Below are 23,085 nucleotides of genomic sequence, written 5' to 3'. Positions count from 1 at the left end.
TGCCTCAAATCATGAACACAGTGTGCAATTTCCATGACATTTTGCACGCACATTCCCATTAGGCTGAGGAAGAAATGCCACTTGAAAATTTTCAAATCAGCCTCATGGTGGTACTATAACAGGCCTTGTATGCGCACTCCCTAGAGGCCAAGGAAAAACCTTTCCCCTGTATTTTTCACATCTGCCTTTTATAGCGCCACCAGAAGGCTGATTTATGTAAAACACATTTTTTTATATTACTCCTTCCGATTATATCCACATTTCACGCAAATCAGTACACATGATCTCTATACAATTTACAATTTACGCATTTAGCAGACGTTCTTCTTAATCCAGAGCGATTTACAGTAAGCAAGGTCAACACAAGGTAATACATAAAATGCATAGAAATAGTAATCTAGGATCATAAGTAAACCAAGAACCTATCATCAGTCTAACAGTAGAATATCAGAAAGAAAATCAATAATCTGTACAGTGAAACTATACACACTATAGGATGCCAGGTCAACAATGACCTGGCATCTGTCTGCATAACATGCTATCTAAATTACATTTTAGCCTTTGCATAAGCCTGTAAGGTCGTCGAGGCTAGGGCAAGTGCTACGGCAAGTGCTACAGGCTAAGGTGGAGTCTGAAGAGGTGAGTCTTCAGATTACAGCGGAAGATTGGGAGTCTACAGTTCTAATTGCAATGGGGAGTTCATTCCATAGTAGGGGAGCCAGAAGGGAGAAGCATCTGGGACGTGTGGAGCGTTGTCCCGGATGTTTTAGCAAAGGTTCTGACAGCTTCCCTGTGTTAGCTCATCTGAGTGAGCGGGAGGGGTTTTAGGGTTGGATCAGTCTTTGAAGATATGGGGGTGCCATACCTTTGGTTGCTTTGTAACATCAGTGTTTTGTACTCTGTGCGGGGCAGTAACTGGGAGCCAATTGAGGGAGTGGAAAAGGTGGGAGACATGTGTACATTTTGGCTGGTTGATGACCAAGCGTGTTGCGGCATTCTGGATCATTTGGAGAGGCTTAAGTGCACATGTCGGGAGGCCACTAAGGAGAGAGTTACAATAGTCAAGTTTTGATATGACTCATGTCTGGATAAGGAGCTGGGCTGACTCCTGGGAGAGGATCGGGTCTGATCCTTCGAATGTTATAGAGTGTAAACCTACAGGAACGAATGACCGCTGTGCTGTGTGCCCTGAATGAGAGCTGAGTCAGCTGACTGTCCAGGACAACACCAAGGCTCTTGGCTGTTGGTACCGAAGTCACCAGGGCGTTGTCTATGGAAATAGTTTGATCTTGCGTGGGGCAGGACTTAGCTGGGAAGAAAAGATGCTCAGTCTTGTCTGGGTTCAGCTGGAGGTGGTGAGAAGACATCCACTGTGAGATGTTAGCCAGACATGCGGCCATACGCTCTTCCACCTGAGTTGCAGAGGGGGAGGATAGAAACAGTTGAGTGTCATCGGCATAGCAGTGATAACATAGATTGTGAGCAGATATGACAGTGCAGAGAGATTTAGTGTACAAGGAGAAAAGGAGGGGGCCAAGTAGGGAAAGGAGTGATACCGCTCTGTAGATCTTGACGTCTGAGGAGTAGTTTTTTGTTTTGTTTTGAGGAGCAGCGTTGTTCTGGCAGATGGGATACAGCCTGAAGTTACAGATGTGTTGATGATGGAGGTAATGAAGGGGAGCAGATCAGGTGCAATGGTCTGGAAGATTGGGGAAGGGATGGGGTCAAGAGGACAGGACCTCATCTGGAGAGAAGGAGGACAGGCATGATATGTTGGGGTTAGCATTGCTTTTATTGGGGTTAGCATTGGGTGATTCGTACACTTCTCTATAGGGAAGATGGGAAAAGGAGCTACTGCTGTCACCAACCTCAAGCTGTCATCATCCCTCTCAGCGTCAGCTGAGAGGGATGATGTTGGGGTGGGGAGGGGGTTTAAGGAGGGAGGGGAAAGTGGAAAAGAGCTTCCTTGGGTTAGAGGCACAGGATTGAATCTTGGCGTGGTAGAAAGAGGATTTAGCAGTGATAGTGAGAGGGAGAAGGCAGAAAGGAGTGAGTGAAAGTGGGAGAGGAAAGTGGGAGAGGTCATCTGGATCTGTTGAGGTCATCAAGACGGATCTGTTCGATTTTTCATATTCCATCCTGATTGGCTAAGATAGACATCTAAAGTTTGCAGGAGTGGCCTGTTTTGAACAAAATGCCGCAAACACAGCGTCCGATTGCACTTGCAGTGAAACTTTGCACGCACATTCGCACTACGTTGAGGAACAAATGCCACCCTTTTAACATTGCCTTATTATAGCGCAACCAGGAGGCCTATTTTTGTAAAACCATTGTTTTCCCAACAATGTATGAAATGTCCCAAAGTTGAAAAAGTGTTAACATATTTATAAAATATATGCAACTTGAAATGCAGGCCTACAGTAGAACTATTAACAATTATTTGGCAAATCTGACTGAGGTAAACCAAGCTCCACCCATTTGATGATCAAAGTTATCCTCATAACAGTCATTCAATTCTGTAGAGTTTATATCGTTAAAAAATATTTGGTTACAGGTTATACTAGTATGGCTCCGCCTGCTCTCTCTGCATCGTATTGCCTACATGGACTTCTTCATAAACTGATAAACTGACTGGTAAATCATTGCAAATATTTTGGAATGTGAAAAGATGAGAAGGACCTTGTCAAATCAAGTAGCTAGCTGGAGAGTGGCCTAGCTTAAAGTTCCTTTAGTGTAACAAAGCCTGTCCAGTAGCTTACATTGACAATAGCAGCACACAATAGCAGTTTCACCAGATTATACAACTTATAGTATCACTGGTAACAATATGGTTAGTGTACATATAGCCTAACAATAGCGTACTTACAACATAGATACTGTGCCAATTCTGAAGTGTTTCTCTTTTTTTTCTTTTTTTCTTTACCAGAATGGAGTGTGATGAACAAACATGTCAATATCTCGTCACATCATTGTATCATCCTTGGTAAACATTCAGAAAAAGTAAAGAAACAAGATCCATATGTCAAAAAGCCCACAGCAGAAGGCCTTCAAAGCATACTAAATGTTGCTCAACAGAATCAGAATCAGAATCAGTTTCATTGTCACATCACAGGTTTACAAGGTAAAAAAGTGGGTGAAATTCTTTTTTGTACATCGTTCCCATCGCAACGTTAGTTTCCATAGAAAGAAGAGGGGGGGGGGAGAAGAAGAGGGTGGGGGGCAGGTGGGAAGGAGATCAAAACAAGAGAGCAACAGAAGGCCAGACAAGTTATCTACATATTTACAAATTACCTGAGATAATAAAAAACACTAAAAAAACTAAACTAAGGTGCCTGAGCATAGCAGCAATGTATTGTATACTGTGCATGTTATACTTATACTGTGCATGATAGACAATGGACGTTAAGGTGCTTAGAGGAAAAGGAGCACAATAAAAAACAAACAAAAAAAAGTCAGTGCGTTATACAAGGGATTAAGGTGCAAAAGGTCAGTGCGTGTCCACCTAGAGTGGACTGACCCTAGTATAATCCGCAAGTAGCTCCATGAGGGAGTGCAACAAAAAGTCATTTGTACCTGGTGTAGTCCACAGGTGTGTCCGAGGGGGGCTAAAGTCCAAGTCATTGTCCCTGGTATAATCCACAGGTGTGTTCAGGAAGAGCCAGAAAAGTCTGCGCCGCCTGCTGTCAGGCTGCTGAACTCATCCAGGCTTATGCCCCATTCAGCATTCTGACAGCAGCTGGATTGAAACTACACCAAAACCTGGTGGTGGAACTCTTGATACTGCGGTAGAGCCCCTTGCCCGGTCGCGGTTGTTGTAGGGGGTTGAACAGTCTGTGACTTGGGTGGTGCTTGTCCTTGATGATGCGCTTGGCTTTGACCACGCACCGCTTTTTGTACAGTTCCTGGATCGCTGGGAGCTCGATTCCCATTATCCGCTCTGCCGATCGCACTACTCGTTGTAGGCTGATCTTTTCTCGGGCAGTGCAGTTCCCGTACCAGGCCGTGACACAGCCTGTTAGGATGCCTTCAACAGAACTGTTGTAGTACAGCCTGAGGATGCGACGTCCTACTCCGAGCTTCTTCAGGCGGCGGAGCCAGTACAGTCGCTGCTGAGCCTTTTTCCTCACGTGTGTGGAGTGCGTCTCCCATTTGAGGTCCTCCTCGATGTGTACTCCGAGGAACTTGAACTCGCTGACCCTTTCCACTGCAGCACCGTCGATGAGGATGGGCGCATGGTCTCTCCGTGGCCTCCTGAAGTCCACGATCAGTTCTTTGGTCTTGTCGACGTTAAGAGAGAGGTTGTTCTCCCGGCACCAGTGTGCCAGTGATTTGATCTCCTCTCTGTAGTCAGACTCGTCGTTGTTGACGATTCGGCCTATCACTGTCGTGTCGTCCGCGTACTTTATGATGGTGTTGGAGACATGTGTGGCTATGCAGTCATACGTGTACAGGGAGTAGAGGAGAGGGCTCAGCACGCATCCCTGGGGTGCTCCGGTGTTGAGGGTCAGGGGGTCGGATGTGATGCTGCCCATTCTCACCACCTGATGTCGGTTGGACAAGAAGTCCTGTATCCAGTCGCACATGCTTGGGTGTAGCCCTAGGTGTCTGAGCTTTTTGTCAAGTATTGCTGGGACAATGGTGTTGAATGCTGAGCTGTAGTCCACGAACAGCATACGTACATATTTGTCCTTCAGCAGCTTGTTGTCCATGTGCGAGAGGACGGTGTGGAGAGCCATGGCACGGTGTGGAGAGCCATGGCAGACAGATACAGATGGGATACTTTCCTTCAAAAATAATGGTATCTTAGAGCAAACAATACCTGCATCAGGCTCATCAAGAAGACTGAGTCGGGTTAATACAACATTGTTTAACATACGGAAAGATTGTTTCATTTGTGGGAAGGCCATACAAGACAAGAACATCTGACATTAAGACTGGGACAGGTACAGTAAGAGTACCAGAGACACGGTCTGTCATGCAGCATCAGAAAGGTTGATTGTACCCGGATGTCTTTGTGTATAATGCCAAACATCATAAAATCTTTAAACGAAATATAAAACTGAAATAAAACATAAATAATCAGAACAGCATACCAGTACCTTTGAAAAAGCTTTTATTAAGCTCACTGCAGTAATTGACAAAACTGTTTTCTCTAAAGAAATTTAAATGATGACTCTAAACTAAGGGTTATGATGACATACTTAAGAAACTGGTCCATGCTTTGTCTCAATATATCTGTAGCTCTATGTAGTATTTGCCTCTCAGAGAGATCTTGGCTCTTGTGTCTCACAGTCTTCTGTCTCTTCGTTTTTTTTCTTGGCGATGTGCAGCTTCTAATAATAATGATAGTGTCTCTTCAGTGTGGACTTGAACAGTCCAGTGTTGGCGTCTGGCGAATCTCCATGGGGAGAGAGTTCCAGAGGGCAGGGGCTGCTACACTGAAAGCTTTATCGCAGAGGGTCCGCTTATTTCTGTGAGGGGTGGTGAGGAGCCCCAAGTCAGAAGACCTCAGGTTCCGCGCTGGGGAGTAATCCTCGAGGGGGTCTGACAGGTACCACGGGGCTAGGGCATTGAGAGCTTTATAGGTGAGGAGGAGCAGTTTTGTAGGTGATGCAGAATTTAACCGGAAGCCAGTGGAGGTGTTTGAGGGTGGGGGTGATGTGCAGCCAGTGTTTGGTGCGGATGAGGTCTGTCCAGGGCAGGGCTTTGGTGTAGTGCTGAGGTACAGCTGGGTGTCGTCAGCGTAGCAGTGGAAACGTAGACCATGGTGGCGGATAATCTGACCAAGCGGGAGCATGTAGATGGTGAAAAGGATGGGACAGAAGCCTGTGGCACACCATGGTTTACTGGGGCTGGGTGGGAGCTGGATCCATTTATGGAGACAAACTGTTGCCTGTTGGACAGGTATGAGTGGAACCAGGAGAGAACAGATCTGGTGAGTCTGAGGTGGGTGGAAAGGCGGTCGAGGAGGATGGAATGGGAGGCGGTGTCAAAGGCTGCACAGAGATACAGAAGAACCAGGATACTGATGTGGCCTAAATCAGCAGCCCTGAGGAGATCGTTAGTGATCTTAATCAGGGCGGTCTCGGTGCTGTGGTGGGCTCTGTAGCCAGACTGGAGAGGTTCAAAGAGTTCATGATTGGACATATGCTGATGGAGCTGTGCAGCTACTGCACTGCTCTTTCCAGGGTCTTGCTGAGGAAAGGAAGGTTGGAGATTGGCCGGTAGTTAGAAAAGTCATCAGGGTCCAAACCAGGCTTCTGGACAGGCTCTGTTACACTAAATGTAACTTTAAGCTATGTCACTCTCCAGCTAGCTGATTAGCTACTTGATTTGGCAAGGTCCTTCTCATCTTTTCACTTATCATCAATATTTGCAATGATTTACCTATCAGTTTATGAAGAAGCCCATGTAGGCAGGCAATACGATGCAGACAGAGCAGGTGGAGCCAAATACAATAGTATAACCTGTAACCAAATATCTTAAATGATATAAACTCTACAGAAGTGAATGACTTGCTGTTATGAGGATAACTTTGAGCATCAAATGGGTGGATCTTGGTTTCCCTCAGTCAGGTTTGCTAAATAATATTTTCAAATTTTCTCAACATTGGGACATTTCATACATTTTAGGGACTTCCACTCAAGTGAATTTGCTAATATTTTTCCACCCTTGATAAGTGAATTGAAAATAAAACTAATCTGTGTGATACTGTAGATTTCATTAGGACTGTTTCATGTTTTCACGATTTGGGACACCATATACGTTTAGTGACATAACTCCATGAGTATTAAAGCTACTTTACACTATTGATATTGCTGGATTCAGTAGAACCACACCTTTCAAACAAGACATCATAGGTCCTGCCATGACAATCCATGCCAGAGTCACTACAAAGTAAAGAGAACATTCTACATAGATTTACATTTCCGCCTATGTAGGTATGTGTTCAAATGACTGTATCTCCTATTTACATTCAGATATTGACATTCTTTTTTTAGAATGTAGAAGAATGTCCTGACTTCATTTATACCAAGTTTTAAATCTGTCGGAGCTTCCATTGTGAATCTACATGAGTTTCTATGCCTCAACCCCCAGACGGCCAGGCTTTTTGTTTGGGTATAACCTTATATATCAATTTCACCACTTTTGCAGTAAAATATTTTTACACAACAATCCATTTCATGTATGGGAGACCTTAGAGATGAAGAAAAACTATGTTGTGTTTGGTTCTACCTCCGGTAGGGGTATCTCAAAAACTAAAGCCCTTTTTGGCTGTTTGTCACAGGCCTATTACACCTGACCTGGTGGAGGAGACCTGTGCTCCGAGGAGCACTTTTTCTAGTTTCTTTCATTTCTCTTTCTTTGGACTGCATGCGCAATACAAATACCGAACATATGAACCTATGTACACTATGTACTGCAGCATACAGTAAATGGCCCTAACAGAGGTGTTAGAGCCATACAACGATTTATTTATTTATATATCGTTGCTGTCGGCCAGAAACCTTATCTCCATATTCTTTTTGTGTTTTTTCGTAAATGAATGCCCCACTTGATCATCCTACAGCGTCACACAAAAGTATCAAAAATAGCAGATCCACAAGCTCGAAGCGCGGCGCGAAACGGTGCGTTTTGAGCTTGTTGATCTGCTATTTTTGCTATTCTTGAACTTGAATCCTGAAAAGTAACCGTTTTGGACATACAGTATGAGGATTCCACCTGACAGAGACAATATATATATATATATATATATATTTTTTTTTTTCATTATATGTACATTTTATTTGTGAGTTGAATGAATATTGAACCAACCCTAAACATCCTAGTAGTTCATTGGGATACCATTGTTAGAATGAAAATAGCTGATTTGCTTTGTTCACAACAAATAAAAGTACATTGTTCAGTGAAAACAGCTGACGAGACATTCATCGATTTGAATGACAAAGCTGCAGGTCGACTGCGGGTTATAAAGGCAGGGCAGGCTGGTGGCTGGTGCTAGAATTGCCAACACAATGGGAAAGGTAAGGCTGGTTGTTTTTCTATGCATCTTTTGTGCCTCTGCGTACCTCCACAGACTGTTGAAACGAAACCAATAAACAGGGATCATTTATCCCTTTGTCATGTGATAAAGTCCGCCTGGTCTCCTTATTTGACCTCACATCCAGAAAGAATTCTTGCAATACAACAAACAACCCCCCCTCGATTGACCTGTTTTCAGATCACATTCTACGAGGACAGGAACTTCAAGGGGCGCTCGTACGAGTGCGGCGGAGAATGCTCCGACCTGCACTCCCACTTCAGCCGCTGTAACTCCATCAGGGTGGACAGTGGCGGCTGGATGGTCTACGAGAGGCCTAACTACATGGGCTATCAGTACTACCTGATGAAGGGCGATTACCCTGACTACCAGCGTTGGATGGGATTCAACGACTGCGTCCGTTCCTGCCGTATGATCCCCGCGGTAAGCTTCAGTCAGGCATGGTCTGAGGATCTGTGCCAATGTGCTGGTGATCCTCCACTGCTCTTAGTAACCCTACTGTATATGAAGTCATCTATATGGTGGCATCAGACAATCTTGGAGCAACTACAGTATGACAATTTCAGCTTGTACGTTAAAGCTTAGCTTCTCCTTGAAGTCGTGTGATTTTTGATTGTATATTGGATTCACAGCTAGAGCTTTGTAATAGTCATGTTGCTCTTATTAGAGAAAGAAAGAAAGAAAGAAAGAGAGACCAGCTGTCTCTAATTCTCTTGTAACATGAATCCTTGTCATTTCATCCACCCCACAGCACACTGGCTCTCACAAAATGAGGATCTACGAGCGCGCCGAGTTCGGAGGTCAGATGATGGAGATGAACGACGACTGCGCTTCTGTGTCCGAGCGTTTCCAATTCAACGACATTCACTCCAGCAACGTGATGGAAGGCCACTGGATCTTCTATGAGCATCCTCATTTCAGGGGACGCCAGTTCCTGATGCGCCCAGGCGAGTACAGGAGGTTTAACGAGTGGGGGAGCATGAGCGCCAGGGTGGGCTCCATCAAGCGCATCGCCATGTGAAGAGAGTGATCTCAATGGTCTCATGTAATGTGATGTTAATAAAACTGTTCAGACACCCACTGTGCTGCCTCTTGCATTTCCTTTCCAGCCATGTGTTGTAATTCGAGGCTCCTGCTTGACATGGTCAAAGTTCATGAGCATGATGTCAAATGTTAAAATGATACAACTAAAGGTAGACTAATGTTACAAAACTGACCCTTGGAGTTCTCACAATCAATGCTATTGCATCTGACCCTGTTGATATGTTGATCTGTCCCATGCGTGGCTGGGTAGGTTTAAATGTGTCATGAATGTTACAGGAAAACAGCTTCAACATAAGCCAAACCAAATGAAATCTACAGACACCCTGTAATCGATGCACACATGTCTCCCTCAACCATGATCACTTGATGCAGAAGCAAACACATACACAGAGTTTAAACAAGCATGTTTATTCAGAATGGACAGAGGAAGGAGGTATGAAGACTTCTAGTTGAAGTCAGTAATTCGCCGTAGAGAGCCGACCCTTGGGCTCACGGCTCCCCAGTCGCTGTACCTGCGGTACTCGCCGGGTCTCAGGTAGTAGTGTCGACCCCTGTAGTTGGGCTGGTCATACAGCAGCCAGTGGCCGTCCACCACGCTGCAGGAATTGATGTCGGACATGCGGAAACGCTCTTGTACATTGGGGCTGTCATCGCTCACCTCTTGCATCTGGCCGCTCATGTCTGGGCGTTCATACAGCCTCATCTTGTAAGAGCCATGGTGCTGCAGGAGGAGAAGATACCAGAGCAGTGTTGATTTTGACAGCAAATTTTGATTTAGTTTTAGTCATATTCTTTTTTAGTAAAATTCCATTTAGTTTTAGTCATATTGCAGTCATCTGAAATGTTTTAGTGTTAGTCTAGTTTTAGTCAACTAAATATCATAAGATTTTAGCCGACTAAATCTACAGTTGATTTAGACATTTAGTCGACTCAAATGTATTTTGGCGGGCCTCGATGGCGTCATGATGGCTGATTTTACTCTTGGTTGCCTGTTGAAAATAGCTGATCTACAAGCTCACAACGCATCGCAGTGCGACGTGTTGTGAGCTTGTAGATCTGCTATTTTCAGAGCGCAACACCCGAGTGCAACCAAGCATAAAATGACTTCTACTTCTACTGGATCTCTTCTCCACCGGTCCCTCCATAACATTTTAGTCTAGTTTTTATTTGTTTACGAAATTGTCAATATATTTAGTCATAGTTTTAGTCATTGTAGCTTAGTTTTTATTTAGTTTTCGTCAGTGAAAAAAGGTAGTCGGCGAACATTTTTCGTCATAGTTTTAGTCGACGAAATCAACACTGTACCAGAGTCAAACTCACTGACATACAGTGACTCCGAACCAATTCACAGTTGTTTTGGACGAGAAGGACAGACGATAGTCAAGAAGACCCTCGTGTTCTTCGTGAAGTGTTTCAAATTGTAAAGTTTGAGCAAAAATGCTGTGTATAGGTATGGATACAAGACACTTGGATTATACTCTGAGCTGTGTTGAAGCTTATAAATAGATTGTTTAAAAATAGTTTTTCTGAACTATTTTAGTAGTATTATTATTTTGGATTATTTATTCACCATGAAGGAAATTGACACAAAAAGTGAATACAATTGTCAATTCAAGGCTTCATGGGGGGAGTAGCTTATAGAAAAAAATGTATTTTCGGGAGTAAAGTACTCATTTAAAGTGCCACTTAACACCAGGCCAAATTTGTGAGTTTGCTTCTCTCTAAAGGTTAGAAACTATAGAAAGGTAAAAAAAAAAAAATGTGCCATGGTACACTGTGATGTAAGAAATGAGCTGATAAAATCAATAATTTATGTTACATTTGACGATGTGCAAGCATTGACAGTAGACCATAATATTGTCAATACCTGCAATTTAATGCTCTTCAATTCAATGTCGAGAGGTCACTCTCAAGACTTACCACTGGGATCATGCGGCAGGAGCGAATACCATCACTGATGCCGATCATGTGCTGGTTGTCGGGGTATTCCCCTCTCCTGAGGAAGTGCTGGGGGCCTTGGTAGTTGGGCCTCTCATATACTATGAAGCAGCCGCTCTCCACCCTGATGGAGTTGCAGCGGTTGAAGACGGTGAGCAGGTCGGCGCAGTCGCTCATGCACTCATGCTGCCGACCGAGGAAATTCCTGTCCTCGTAGAAGATTATCTGTGAAAGGGTCATTTATGAACTGTCAACATGGTTATACATTACTGTGGTTTGATTATCATTTACGATTAATTCTAGAGATTCTTATCGTATTGATTATTTAATTAATGTAATAGCATTAATGATGGCTATCAAACATACTGTACCTTCCCCATTGTTACAGTTGTCGCTTCCTGGATGATACTGGATGGATGCTCTCCACGTCTCTCGCCTTTTATATAAAAAGCTGCTGTGTGATTGCGCAGCATAAAGTATTGTCATTCAAATTGCTGCTATCAACAGATATAGGGACACCAATCAGATTACGTATAGCCATGCTTCATGGTGTGATGTGTCATTGTTCTTGTTCATCACTATTGATCAAAACACCACGGTACATACTGACCCATGTGGTCAACGCTTACAGCATCAGCAAAACAACATACTGTAGCAATGTGCTTGTTTGCAATCAAAAACAAAAAGCTATCCCATGAACCGATTAATTCCTTCATGCACTTTTATATATTCCTCACATTGAGCAACTGAGCATTTAGCAATTAAACTGGGTGGGTAACGTTAAATGTTCCTTGTTTTGAGTTGTTGGATGACAGCCAGTTCACAAACATATTACTCTGGTTCAGACTTCTGAAGTCTTTCTTTTGTTGGATAATAGAAGGTCACATACACACACACACACACACACACACACACACACACACACACACACACACACACACACACACACACACACACACACACACACACACACACACACAAGCTCGTACGCAGGCAGGCAGGCAGTCACGCACGCACGCACGCACGCACGCACGCACGCACGCACGCACGCACGCACGCACACATTCTGTGGTGCAGGGAGGGAATCAATCCCTTGAAAATCCACATTTTAAGAAAAAGTTAATTCCAACACACACAAAGGCCACCTTTGCATTATGATTGTATTGTATTGTATTTGTATTGATTAAGTTCAGTTACAAGGACCTTTATCAAGACCTCTTCATAATGTGTTTAGCTCACACAGGTATCATTACATGTGGTTGACTATTAGGTATAAGGTAGAAAGTTTAAGTCGGGATAAAATACAGCTTTAACTAATCTTTTTTGTAATGTGATATTTATATATTTTTGTCTGTATTTTTCTGTAATAAGGTCCAACAATACATTAATTCAAAGGGTTTTATTATGGTCTCCTCGAAAATGGTTACTGAGAATTTTAAATTAAATATGACACCAGCACACTGTGCTTTATACACACATGCACGCACGCACACTCACACATACTCAGTATTGTATATACTGCATTGGGGTCATTGGGGGGGGTTGATTGATTGAATACTTTATTAACACGCTTATGAACAGTACAGGTAGTACTGTCAAAGGTTATGCTAAAGGAATAACACAAAAGGCCCCAGGGGCTTGTTTCCATAACTCCATTATGGTTCCAGGAGGTCTGCAGCAAAATGATGAACAGTTTAATTTCATTATTATTTCACTATAGGAGTCAAACCCAATGAGAGAATGTATAAGGATGACTATTCATATCATAGGTTTACCTCTTTTCACTGTTATTAGCACAGCTACATTTGTGAAATTTACGAAATCTTTGAACAATAAAAATCTTTTATTATGAGGGTTCCTGGCACTGGTCTGTGTCCGATAAATCTGGGGGTCCTTGACATGAAAATGTTTGAGAAACACTAGTAAAAGCGTCATTGCACCGCATTGGAAGGCCCCACGGTATCCTAAGTCTCTCTCTCTCTCTCTGTGTGTGTGTGTGTGTGTGTGTGTGTGTGTGTGTGTGTGTGTGTGTGTGTGTGTGTGTGTGTGTGTGTGTGTGTGTGTGTGTGTGTGTGTGTGTGTGTGTGTGTGTGGAGGTGGTAGTCGTGTAATGCAGCAAGAATAGCAATGGACAAGGTACAGTATGAACTCTATGAAATAATCAAGATGCACAAAGATATACGAGGGGCTGATACCATTTTATTCAACGTGTGAAAAAGGGCATACAGAAGACACTTGATGAGGATCTCCTCCTCTTCAGAGGTCCATGATGCGTCGGATGGAACCGACCCGGGGGCTCATGCCACCCCAGTCGCCGTACCTCCTGTACTCGCCGGGCCTCATGTAGTACATCTTGCCCCTGTAGTTGGGCTGCTCATACATCATCCAGTGGCCGTCCATCACGTTGCAGGAGTTGAAGTCGGACATGTGGAAGCGGTCCTCGCAGTTGGGGCAGTCGTCGTTCAGCTCCATCATCTGGCCGCTCATGTCGTGGCGGTCGTACAGCCTCATCCTGAAGTTGCCACGGTGCTGCGGAGGCAATCGAAGAAGAGAGCGAGTTATGAACTAGAACTTACAGTACATGCACAGGTGGCTGTTTCTCTGTTGTGTGGTTTGAAAACACTGGTTTGAAAATGTGTTGTGCCCCAGGCAAACCAGGGATGTCAGGTTGAAAGTGATTAAAATATATTTTGGGGGGTACAGAATTTGCCTCCGTATTCGGACTGATATAGTCAATTTAAAAAGGGTGTTTGACTTTTTTGTATAGTTGTTGCAATAATAATGTGTGGTTGTCACAAAATCCCAAGGCACATCTGGACTTTTCACACAGCACACCAGTGTGCTTCGGCACACAGTTTGGGAACCACTGTTCTAGAAACCTGCAGCTCAACAACTGAAAATTGTTCTCTATTACTAGTCAGTGTATTATGTGGATACAATACACATTCTGTTCTAGTTCTCCCTGGGCTGTGCAGCCTCGTTTCTCTGCAGAATTTCCTTGTTATCTCTGTTGTCAAACGTCTCTAAAGTCAATGTCTCAAGAATCCAAACGAAAACAACCGACCAGTTGTTCATATAATTGTATCACTGTTTTTCAACAGCTTTTTGAACACAAAGCCAATTCCCTCGCTCGGTTACGAAACATTCATAAACCCAAGCTCGTACGGAGGCACTGTGTGGTCCTAACCGCTCCTTACCATGGGGATCATGCGGCAGGACCTAACGCAGTCGTTCATGCCCATCATGCGCTGATAGTCGGCGTATTCACCCCTCCTCAGGAAGGACTGGTGGCCCATGTAGTTGGCGCGGTCGTAGATCTGGAAGGAGCCGCTCTCAACCCTGATGGACTGGCAGCGGTTGAAGTAGGAGTGCAGGTCGGCGCAGTCACTCATGCACTCATGGTGACGGCCGCTGAAGTTCCTGTCCTCGTAGAAGATGATCTAAGGACAAAGGATGAAGGCAGCATTCATTAAACACATGAACCATAGAGTCCCTGTTCTTTTCTTTCTAGTTGGCAAAAATAGCAGTTCTATAAGCTCACAACACGTCAACGTGTTGATGTGTTTTGCTGTTTTTGCTATTTGACATACAGCAAAGAAGGGTGTAAGTGGTTCAGCATCATCCACAGAGGCCTCCCTGCTGTGTGAGGAGTAGGGCCTACAGTAGGTGAAGCAGTATTTGCAGAATACATCAGACAATGTCAAATTTAGTTAAATGTGAGTTCAGTTGATACTAGTTTGGCTTTAAAACACATACTGTATACATAATATATACTTTTTGTTGTCCATCTGGGCCATGAAATGTATTTGCAAATATACCGTTTCCCTCGGTTAGTGTACCAAACGAACATGTACCTTGCCCATGGTTGCTGTTGCTGTAAGCGAGCTTCTTTCCCTGTTGTCACTACCTGGATGAAGTATACTTATATATATACGTTGGAGCTTTGCAAAGGTGTGATGCCAGCTGTTGTCATTCAAATAAGCAGGTAGGTGAGTCAGCAGAGTGGTCACCGGTATCTTCTCTTTGGACAACAGTTGCACACGAATGTCACGAAACCTTAGTCAGAGTAGGTAATGGGTGGTAGAATGTAACTTGTGTAACTAATATTCATTGTATCGTTATTGAATAATGGTTGCCAAATTCAAATCTGGCATAATCAGTATTTATTGAACATGATGGTTCATTTGCTCAACTAACAGCTCCGAAAATGTTGCCAGTATCAATGTTCTCGTCATTCTCACAGAGGTTTTCCTGTGCAGACAAAGGGGCATTTCTCCTGTCCAGTAGAGCTTTGTTTATGACCCTTTCTGGTTGAGGGCTCTGCCAACGGTGCATATTTTAGGCTCTGTTGACTGTGAGCCACTGTGTCATATAGGCCTACTATGGTGATATGTCTATGAGATTCTAGTGTGATCAAAGCAGCAGTGTAGCAGCAACTGATGTGGGCAATGTTGCCCCTCACAGCTGCCAAAGAAGTTGCTCCGGGCATCACTGCCTTGTTCAACACCAACCTTCTCCAGGCCCCAAGACCAGTATCCCACCCTGGGCGACCGGGCTTTCTGCTCCACTGCCCCACGCCTGTGGAATGCCCTCCCCGACCACTTAAGAGCCTCAGAAACATTTTAACACATTTTTAACAGCTTTTGCATAGCCTTTTTTTCTTAGGTCTTATAATTCGTTTTTAATAAACTTTTTCAGAAAGTGTCATATTGTTGCTGAATGCTTTTTTTTGTTGTTTTTGCCCTGCCTTTTTTTTTATTTATTTTTGTGCCATTTGTTTTTAAACCCTGTAGCACTAACACCAAAAATGTAAAGTGCGTTCTAATAAAATGTATTATTATTATTATTATTATTATTATAAGACTCATCCCTCTTGGAATCATCAGCTATATTCCATTTTAGGCCAACTAACTAGAAAAGACAAAGCAAAGAGAAAGTAGACTCTCATACATAATCCTCCAAAAATAATATGCATATAGATAATGAAAAAGAATACAAAAGAAAAACTGCCTTGTTGACTTAGTTTTTGTTAGATTTCTCGTACACACAAACACACACACACACACACACACACACACACACACACACACACACACACACACACACACACACACACACACACACACACACACACACACACACACGCACACACACACACACACAATCAAATAATGCAAGTCAGAAAACATTTGGGAGCATCGTTTTTTGTTTTTATTAAGTTGCGAGGTTGAATGGTTGTTCTCTAAAAGTCTGTGATGCGGCGGAAGGAGCCAGTGGTGGCACAGGTGGCTCCCCAGTCACTGAACTTGCGGTACTCGCCGGGCCTCATGAAGTACTGGCGTCCCCTGTAGTTGGGGTGCTCGTACATGGTCCAGTAGCCGTCCATGACGTTGCAGGAGTAGATGTCGCGGCTGCGGAAGCGCTCCTGGACGGAGTCGCAGTCGTCGCTGAACTCCATCATCTGTCCCTGGAAGTCTGGGCGCTCGTAGATCCTCATACGGTAGGGCCCTCCGCTAGTCTGCTGGGACAAGAGGTAAGAAGACACAGGAGCCACGTAACAACTCGTAAGCTTTTCTATGTAGCCTTCTTTCCTACTGTGTGACTTTACTGTTGCCAATGGCAGTGATTCTTCAGCCTTTTTCATTTCAAGGGGCCCACTTTTCTTTTTATTAAGCCATGGACGCTCATTTGATATACTTTTTCATCTCTGGGACATCAATCTACACTGTAAAGTTGTGTTAATGTAACTCTGATGGAAATGGAGCATAAATGGAACTAATGGAACAAAAAATTGAACCAAATGAACCATTATGGGTCCAACAATGGAACCAAATTTGACTTACTGTCAGAGTTACAGACCAGTAAAGTTCCATTTGGTTCTTAACTATCAACAATTTAGCTGGGGACCCTGTGGAAACTCATCAAGAACCCCACACTGAGAACCAGTCTTAAGGCCAGTCAACACCAATGATTCGCGATGCAACTCTGTGCAACATGCAAGTCCTTGCAACTACTTGCAACCATTATCCCAAATGGCAGTTGCAAGGAGTTGCATTGGTGTGGACTGGCCTTTATGGGAGCCTATTTCTGCCACTGAATGTGAGGCCTTACTTTCTCGCAGTCCTTTATATATCCACATTTTGAGGGTTTATTCTTGCACGTAGCTCTTTCACATTTGTGAGAAATAAAAACTCTGAGATACAAAGTCAGAATTGCAAGAACAAAACCCAAACAATTCAGGCCTTTTATCATAATGCAGTCTGTGATAAACACGAGGCAAAACTCCTCACTGGTCAGACATCCACAGCAAAATCCTGTCACTGACATTTAACACATGAGCGCCATTTTACAGAGTTAAATGATCACTGATGATTTGACTGTGTGAACGCTTTCCTCCCCGCCATGCTACTCACATAGGAGAAGGTACGGCATGATCGGATGGTGTCATTGTAGCCCATCCAGCGCTGGTACTCTGGGTACTCTCCCCTGGTCAGGACATACTGGTAGCCGGTGTAGTTGGGTCTCTCATACAGCACCCAGCAGCCACTCTCCACCCTGATGGAGTTGCAGCGGCTGAAATGGGGGTGCATGTCTGGGCAGTCCGAGTCGCACTCATAGGAGCGACCCTGGAAATTCTTGTCCTCGAAGAAAGTGATCTGAATTGGAACAGATCAAGGGGATCAAATGCCTGTCGCCGCTGCTGCTGCACAGTAAAATCCTCAGTATTCATTGAACTCTTGGAGTGTACAAATGTAACCAAAAAGATTTACAAATGGATAAATGAACACTGGGGATTCTATTGTGTGTACTTGCAGGGCTGTGACTCGAACCATCCTGAATGCAATTTTCAAACCACCGTTAAATCCTTTTATTGAATGCATTCTTGTTTTGACTCTTTTAGATCCTATTTAAAGCTTCACAATGGGAAAAGGTTCAATATGGAAAATGTATTTAGTTATACAAGATGCATACAGTGTGCATATAGTACAATCAACAATTTACTTTAGCTGATGCCCCCTTTTCCACAATTACATTTTAACCTGGATATGATGATAACATTGAAGTTAAGCATGTTTTTAATAACTTATTTTACTCTCCACCTGCCCCAAAAACTAAATTATATGTACAGTTCCCAAACAAGTTATTTCTCCTCTTACCTTACTCATCCTGAACAGATAACTGAAGCGGTTTCCGTAAATGCAACAGAGCGACAGCCGCCTCTTTTATAAACCTCAATCAAAGGTTGTTGGATTAGATGTTTTGTTATTGTAATGAGCAGGGATTTGAGGCTTTGGATACCCTGCCAAGGACTTGATCCTGTCCATACAGATAAAAACCCTGATTCATCAATGCAAATGGCCTAGCCTGGCACATTACTGTCCCTCCTGTCTTTTGATACTGTACGTCGGCCACCAGGAGACATTTTATTCACTAATCCACAATATAGGGGATACTGTACATGTTTAGGGAGTGGAATGCTTCAGGTCATCACAACGTACACACTTTGTAGTCCCTTGAAATGAGAGTTTGATTGTCGACTGCAAGAGGTAAAATAAAGATGTAAACTGGAACTTATGAGAGCTGGTCAGAGTATGTCTACCTATGCAGAGTTCCATCATGTGCAAACAAGTTCAAATGTTAACATTTAAAAAGAACATGAATAAATGAATGAATTTTGGAATGCAATCTCAGTGTAAAGCAGGCTTCGTTCTCACCAGCGCCACTTGAAGCAAATCGCACCCAGGTTTTGCAAATAGGCCTACCGCTAATGAAAGAGCCCTACAGAAGTCCCTGGACGGGTGCTACACCAGAATGTTACGTGTGGTACTGAACATCAACCAGGACGAGCACATTACCAACAAGCGTCTGTACGGGGCACTACCAAGTGTATCAGAAAAGATTGCAGTCAGGAGGATGAGACTAGGCGGCCACTGCCATCGGCACCGAGAATTCCCGGTCAAAAAGCTCGTACTGTGGGAACCAACACACGGGCATCGATCAAGAGGACGTCCCACACCTACCTACGTGGATGTACTAAGGAAAGATGCTGGTGCAGAAAGCACAAAGGAGCTGGCCAGATGTATGGAGAACCGAGATGACTGGAGACTCCGATGGAGGGCTCGTCTGAGGACGACGTAGAGAGAGAGAGGCTGCTGATATGTGTCATACGTGCGTGCTGCGTGCATGTGCATGCATGTGTCTTAAGTACGACTTTGTGTGTGTGTGTGTGTGTGTGTGTGTGTGTGTGTGTGTGTGTGTGTGTGTGTGTGTGTGCGCGCGTGTGTGTGTGTTCCCGTGTGTCTTTATAAGTGGTACGCATGTGTTCTCTCGCATTTGTGCGTGTCTTTTTAAGTGCTGCGTGTGTGAGTACCGTGCCTCCTGTTTGAGTTTTGTTTTCTTGCAGGTTTGTGGTGCAATCAGCTGCAGGTGTTCGTGCCCATGGAGACAGACAGACATACATACATATGCACAAAAAGTCAATCGTAGCAGTGGTCTAGCACCACTTAAAAATAAACCTCATGGAGTGCCTTGAGAGGCTAGTAAAATACCATATCGAGCATCACGATAGATCAGGCAGTCACGGCAGTCAGGCTGTTCCCCACGCTCATTCACCGTCCAATCTCATTCGCTAACTCCTACGCTACGCCCTCAATCCTAATGGTTCATTCTAGGCTGTCTTTTTAAGCAGAACTCCGCTCACTCTTCATACGTCTCCCAGGTACTGCACGCCACCCTCTCCTATCTAGACAACAAGGAGGGGAATATGCCAGGCTGCTCTTCATCGACTACAGCTTGGTCTTCAACACCATAGTTCCCACCAGGCTGGCTATAGCAACTTAGTTGATCCGGGTCTGAACCCTGCTATGAGCACCTGGATGTTGGCTCCTGGACTTCCTAACTGCTAGACCACAGATAGTCAGGGTGGGCAGTCACACCGTAAACTGTCTCTTCTTGAACATCGGTGAAACCAAGAATGTGGGCTTCTGCTATAAAACGACAGAGGTCCTACACTCTGCTTGATCGATGGGGCACCGGTGGAGAGTGAGCAGCTTCAGGTACCCCGTTGTGCAGATCACCGAGGACTCGACCTGGAGAATGCACAGGGAGTCTGTAGCAAAGAAGTTCTTCTACTCTATACTACCATCCAGAGCATACTGACAGCGGGCATCACTGTGTTCGGCTCAGCGTACCATACACACTCTCTCGCCCCTGCTGGATATTTATGACAGCTGATGATACTTGAAGCATTACGGACAACAGGCAACATCCCGGTAAGGGACTGTTTGCTGCAATGTGGACTGGCATGTTTGAGGTGTCTCATATCCCGGGGCTCAAGGCTCAGGAAGAGCATCTACCCAGCAGCTGTTAGAGCCATAGGCAAAGACATGGACAATAGGATGAAAGGGGAAAAAAACAAAAAGAAACTATACAAATCAAAACAAAAACAACATAAACTAGAAAATGCGCTCCTCGGAGCACAAGTCTCCGCCAGCAGACCTGTGCTATTTTAATCAAATGAAATCACTTACCCTATCTTTAACCATAGTTTTCTGGGAATGTTCTAATTCTTACTTAAAATAGAACATGTTACTATATCATAGCAATTATATTATCATAGCAATAACTAATGAGATACAGTAGGGTAAAAGATATATCTTTTAGTTAAACAAAAAGTTCTTTGTTAAAAGGTGAATGTTAAAGTAATTTATGTACCCCTGAGATGAGGAACATAAAGAAATATTTATTGTCAAAAATATGTTCTAAAAGCACATTTTGCCAATAGGCTGGTGAACCTCTTGTGTTTTTTAGGAATTTGAAGGCTGTGGGCCCTATTCCCAGGGACATTTGAACAAACCACTAATTAGGGATTTCGGACTAGGCAAGAGGCGTTTCCCCGCAAAATTCGGTATTCTATGGCACCCCCCTCACCCGCCAAATACCTGAGCTACCCGTTACATTATGCATAGGTGTGGTTTGGGCGTTACAATGATAAAACCAATCACCGTGCCAGAAGCCATTGCCTTTAAGAGAAGACTGCGCTAGCCGTCATCCCGATCCAATATATGCTCTAGCCTATCTACCTGTCTGCACTGTTGCCTGGTCTGATTATTATAAGCCACATTGGGCTTGTTTTCCTTCTTTTTTTTTATTTTATCCAAATACATTTTTATATTAATTTGTAGCCTATTGTGTTCACAATAAGCTTGTCATATTAGTCAGATCCGGAATAGTATATGAAAGCCATTTAAAATATGTATACTATTGGTACACACTGGCTGCTCCCAAATAATTAATTACATCATGTTGCGACAACGCTCCTACGTGGTACACAGACAAACAGTAGCACTGGGTATAATAAATTGGACAGTTTTAGGAAAGGTCTATAGCCTATGTACTCACGTTGGCTGTTATCGTTCTATTTCCACCGTTCTAATGGATTCCAGGGGTGTGTAAACATCTCTGTAGTAGCTCCATAGTTTCCTCTGAAGTGACGCAGTTAAAGTTAACTTACATCCATATTGTCCCCGTTATCTTTCATCATCCACCTTTGTTCAGTAATCCCGAACAGAGCTAAACTTTAAGTTTACATCAATCAAAGCCTCTCAAACCCAGACACATTGCTGCGATGCGTATGTGCGTCGCCTATACCTACCCAAAATAACAGACATACAAGCTATCAACGGCGCTGCATCATGTCGTGTCGACAGCTTACATATCTGTTATTTTGGACAGCATACAATGAGGCGCGCGCGCGCCACGGAGTAGCCTATCACTAAACCAAAAATATTACATTACGTGGTCAACAACATAGCCTACTAGACATGTAACTTGCTTGGAGCTTTTAATGCAGTGGTTCTCAACCTGTGGGTCGAGACCACAATGGAGCACCCAACGCCTGGCGAGCTTGTAGATCTGCTATTTTCACAATATTTATCTGTGGAACCGAGTCAAACAAAATGGGGGGGTCCCCAGTTCAAATATGGTTATTTTGGGGGGTCATGAACGTAGCGTTTACGCGGGGAATATAATAATAATATAGCAGGCTAATATATATAATATAGGCTATAATATAATATTCACCCGCACGTCCCGCAGAATGGGTTTAATGAGACAGCAGCCAAAATGAAAATCACACTATGATCCGATCATCTTATAAAAAATGTAAGTGCTTAAGATTTTAGCCCAAACCCAACGGGACCCGACCCGGCCCGTCGGCACCGGCTGAGCTGGGTCTACGTTTTTTTTACATCCAAATAAATTCACATATTAATTAATTTGTAGCGTAGGCTATTGTGTTCACAATAAGCAACTTGTCATATTAGTCAGATCCCCAAGAGTATATGAAAGCCATTTAAAATAGTTATATATTCCTACACAGCTGATGCCAAATAATTAATCAACAGGGCAGCGCAACGCTAAAGTAGCCTAGGTCAAATCAATCACTGTCTTGTCATGACGCAGCAGTAGAGAGCTCCCTTTAAAGTTTAAACCATAACATGACATAAATAATGGATCTTCAGAACTTTCTTCATGTCTTTTTCACCTCAAAGTAAATGTTGGATTACTTCTTCAAATGAAAGCACAGGCAGCGGCCAGAAGGTAACATTGGACGTGATTTCTCCATTGCAAAAATGATTACGGTTATTCTATGAAACATATATTTCATAGAATAACCATAATCATTTTTAAAATGGTTATGGGGAAGTGTATATATTTATATAGCCCTATTTGCTCCAAGCTGTTTTTTAAATAAAATATAGACTGTTAGGGTAGAATGACTCCTGTTCTTAACGAATTACCAAGATTTAATGAGAAATAAGGCTTCTTTAGAAAAATGACTGACGGGCTGGGCTGGGTCTAATTTGTCAATTATTAGTCGAGCCAGGCTGAAATATTTAGGGGATATGAAAGCTCTAGTTAGTAGTTTGAAGTGCTCATGTGGCTAGTTGCTTCTTTTTGTTTTCATAGACCTGCGGACTGCGGTTGCTTATTTCTCTCCAAGGCTGGCAACACGGCTCATGGTCCAACGCACAAAGCCATTGTAGTGTCTGTGTGCACTT

General features: G+C 43.5%; 3 protein-coding genes across 3 annotated transcripts; 1 reads left to right on the top strand and 2 right to left on the bottom strand.

Moving 5' to 3' along the window:
* Positions 1 to 8,015: 8,015 nt before the first annotated feature.
* On the top strand, positions 8,016 to 9,062 carry LOC308080527 (gamma-crystallin S-1-like; the record flags this gene model as incomplete). The annotated part of the gene is made up of 3 exons (XM_080422423.1): positions 8,016 to 8,024; positions 8,222 to 8,464; positions 8,793 to 9,062. 3 exons carry the CDS (start codon positions 8,016 to 8,018, stop codon positions 9,060 to 9,062), a joined length of 522 nt encoding a protein of 173 aa, XP_080278549.1.
* A 468-nt stretch (positions 9,063 to 9,530) lies between these two features.
* Positions 9,531 to 11,263, bottom strand: LOC308080804 (gamma-crystallin M2-like; the record flags this gene model as incomplete). Its single annotated transcript, XM_080422810.1, has 2 exons — positions 9,531 to 9,806; positions 11,006 to 11,263. 2 exons carry the CDS (start codon positions 11,261 to 11,263, stop codon positions 9,531 to 9,533), a joined length of 534 nt encoding a protein of 177 aa, XP_080278936.1.
* Positions 11,264 to 13,279: 2,016 nt separating this feature from the next.
* LOC308080526 (gamma-crystallin M2-like) lies at positions 13,280 to 18,189 on the bottom strand (the record flags this gene model as incomplete). The annotated part of the gene is made up of 5 exons (XM_080422422.1): positions 13,280 to 13,552; positions 14,221 to 14,463; positions 16,269 to 16,541; positions 17,437 to 17,679; positions 18,181 to 18,189. The coding sequence occupies 5 exons, from the start codon at positions 18,187 to 18,189 to the stop codon at positions 13,280 to 13,282; spliced, it is 1,041 nt and encodes a 346-aa protein (XP_080278548.1).
* Between the last annotated feature and the right edge of the window lie 4,896 nt (positions 18,190 to 23,085).

This window comes from Gymnoscopelus braueri (genome assembly GCF_963280865.1).
Source record: "Gymnoscopelus braueri genome assembly, chromosome: 24".
In the NCBI taxonomy this organism is placed as follows: domain Eukaryota; kingdom Metazoa; phylum Chordata; class Actinopteri; order Myctophiformes; family Myctophidae; genus Gymnoscopelus; species Gymnoscopelus braueri.
Note: the sequence above shows the minus strand (reverse complement) of the source record. Positions and strands in the feature narration are given on the sequence as shown.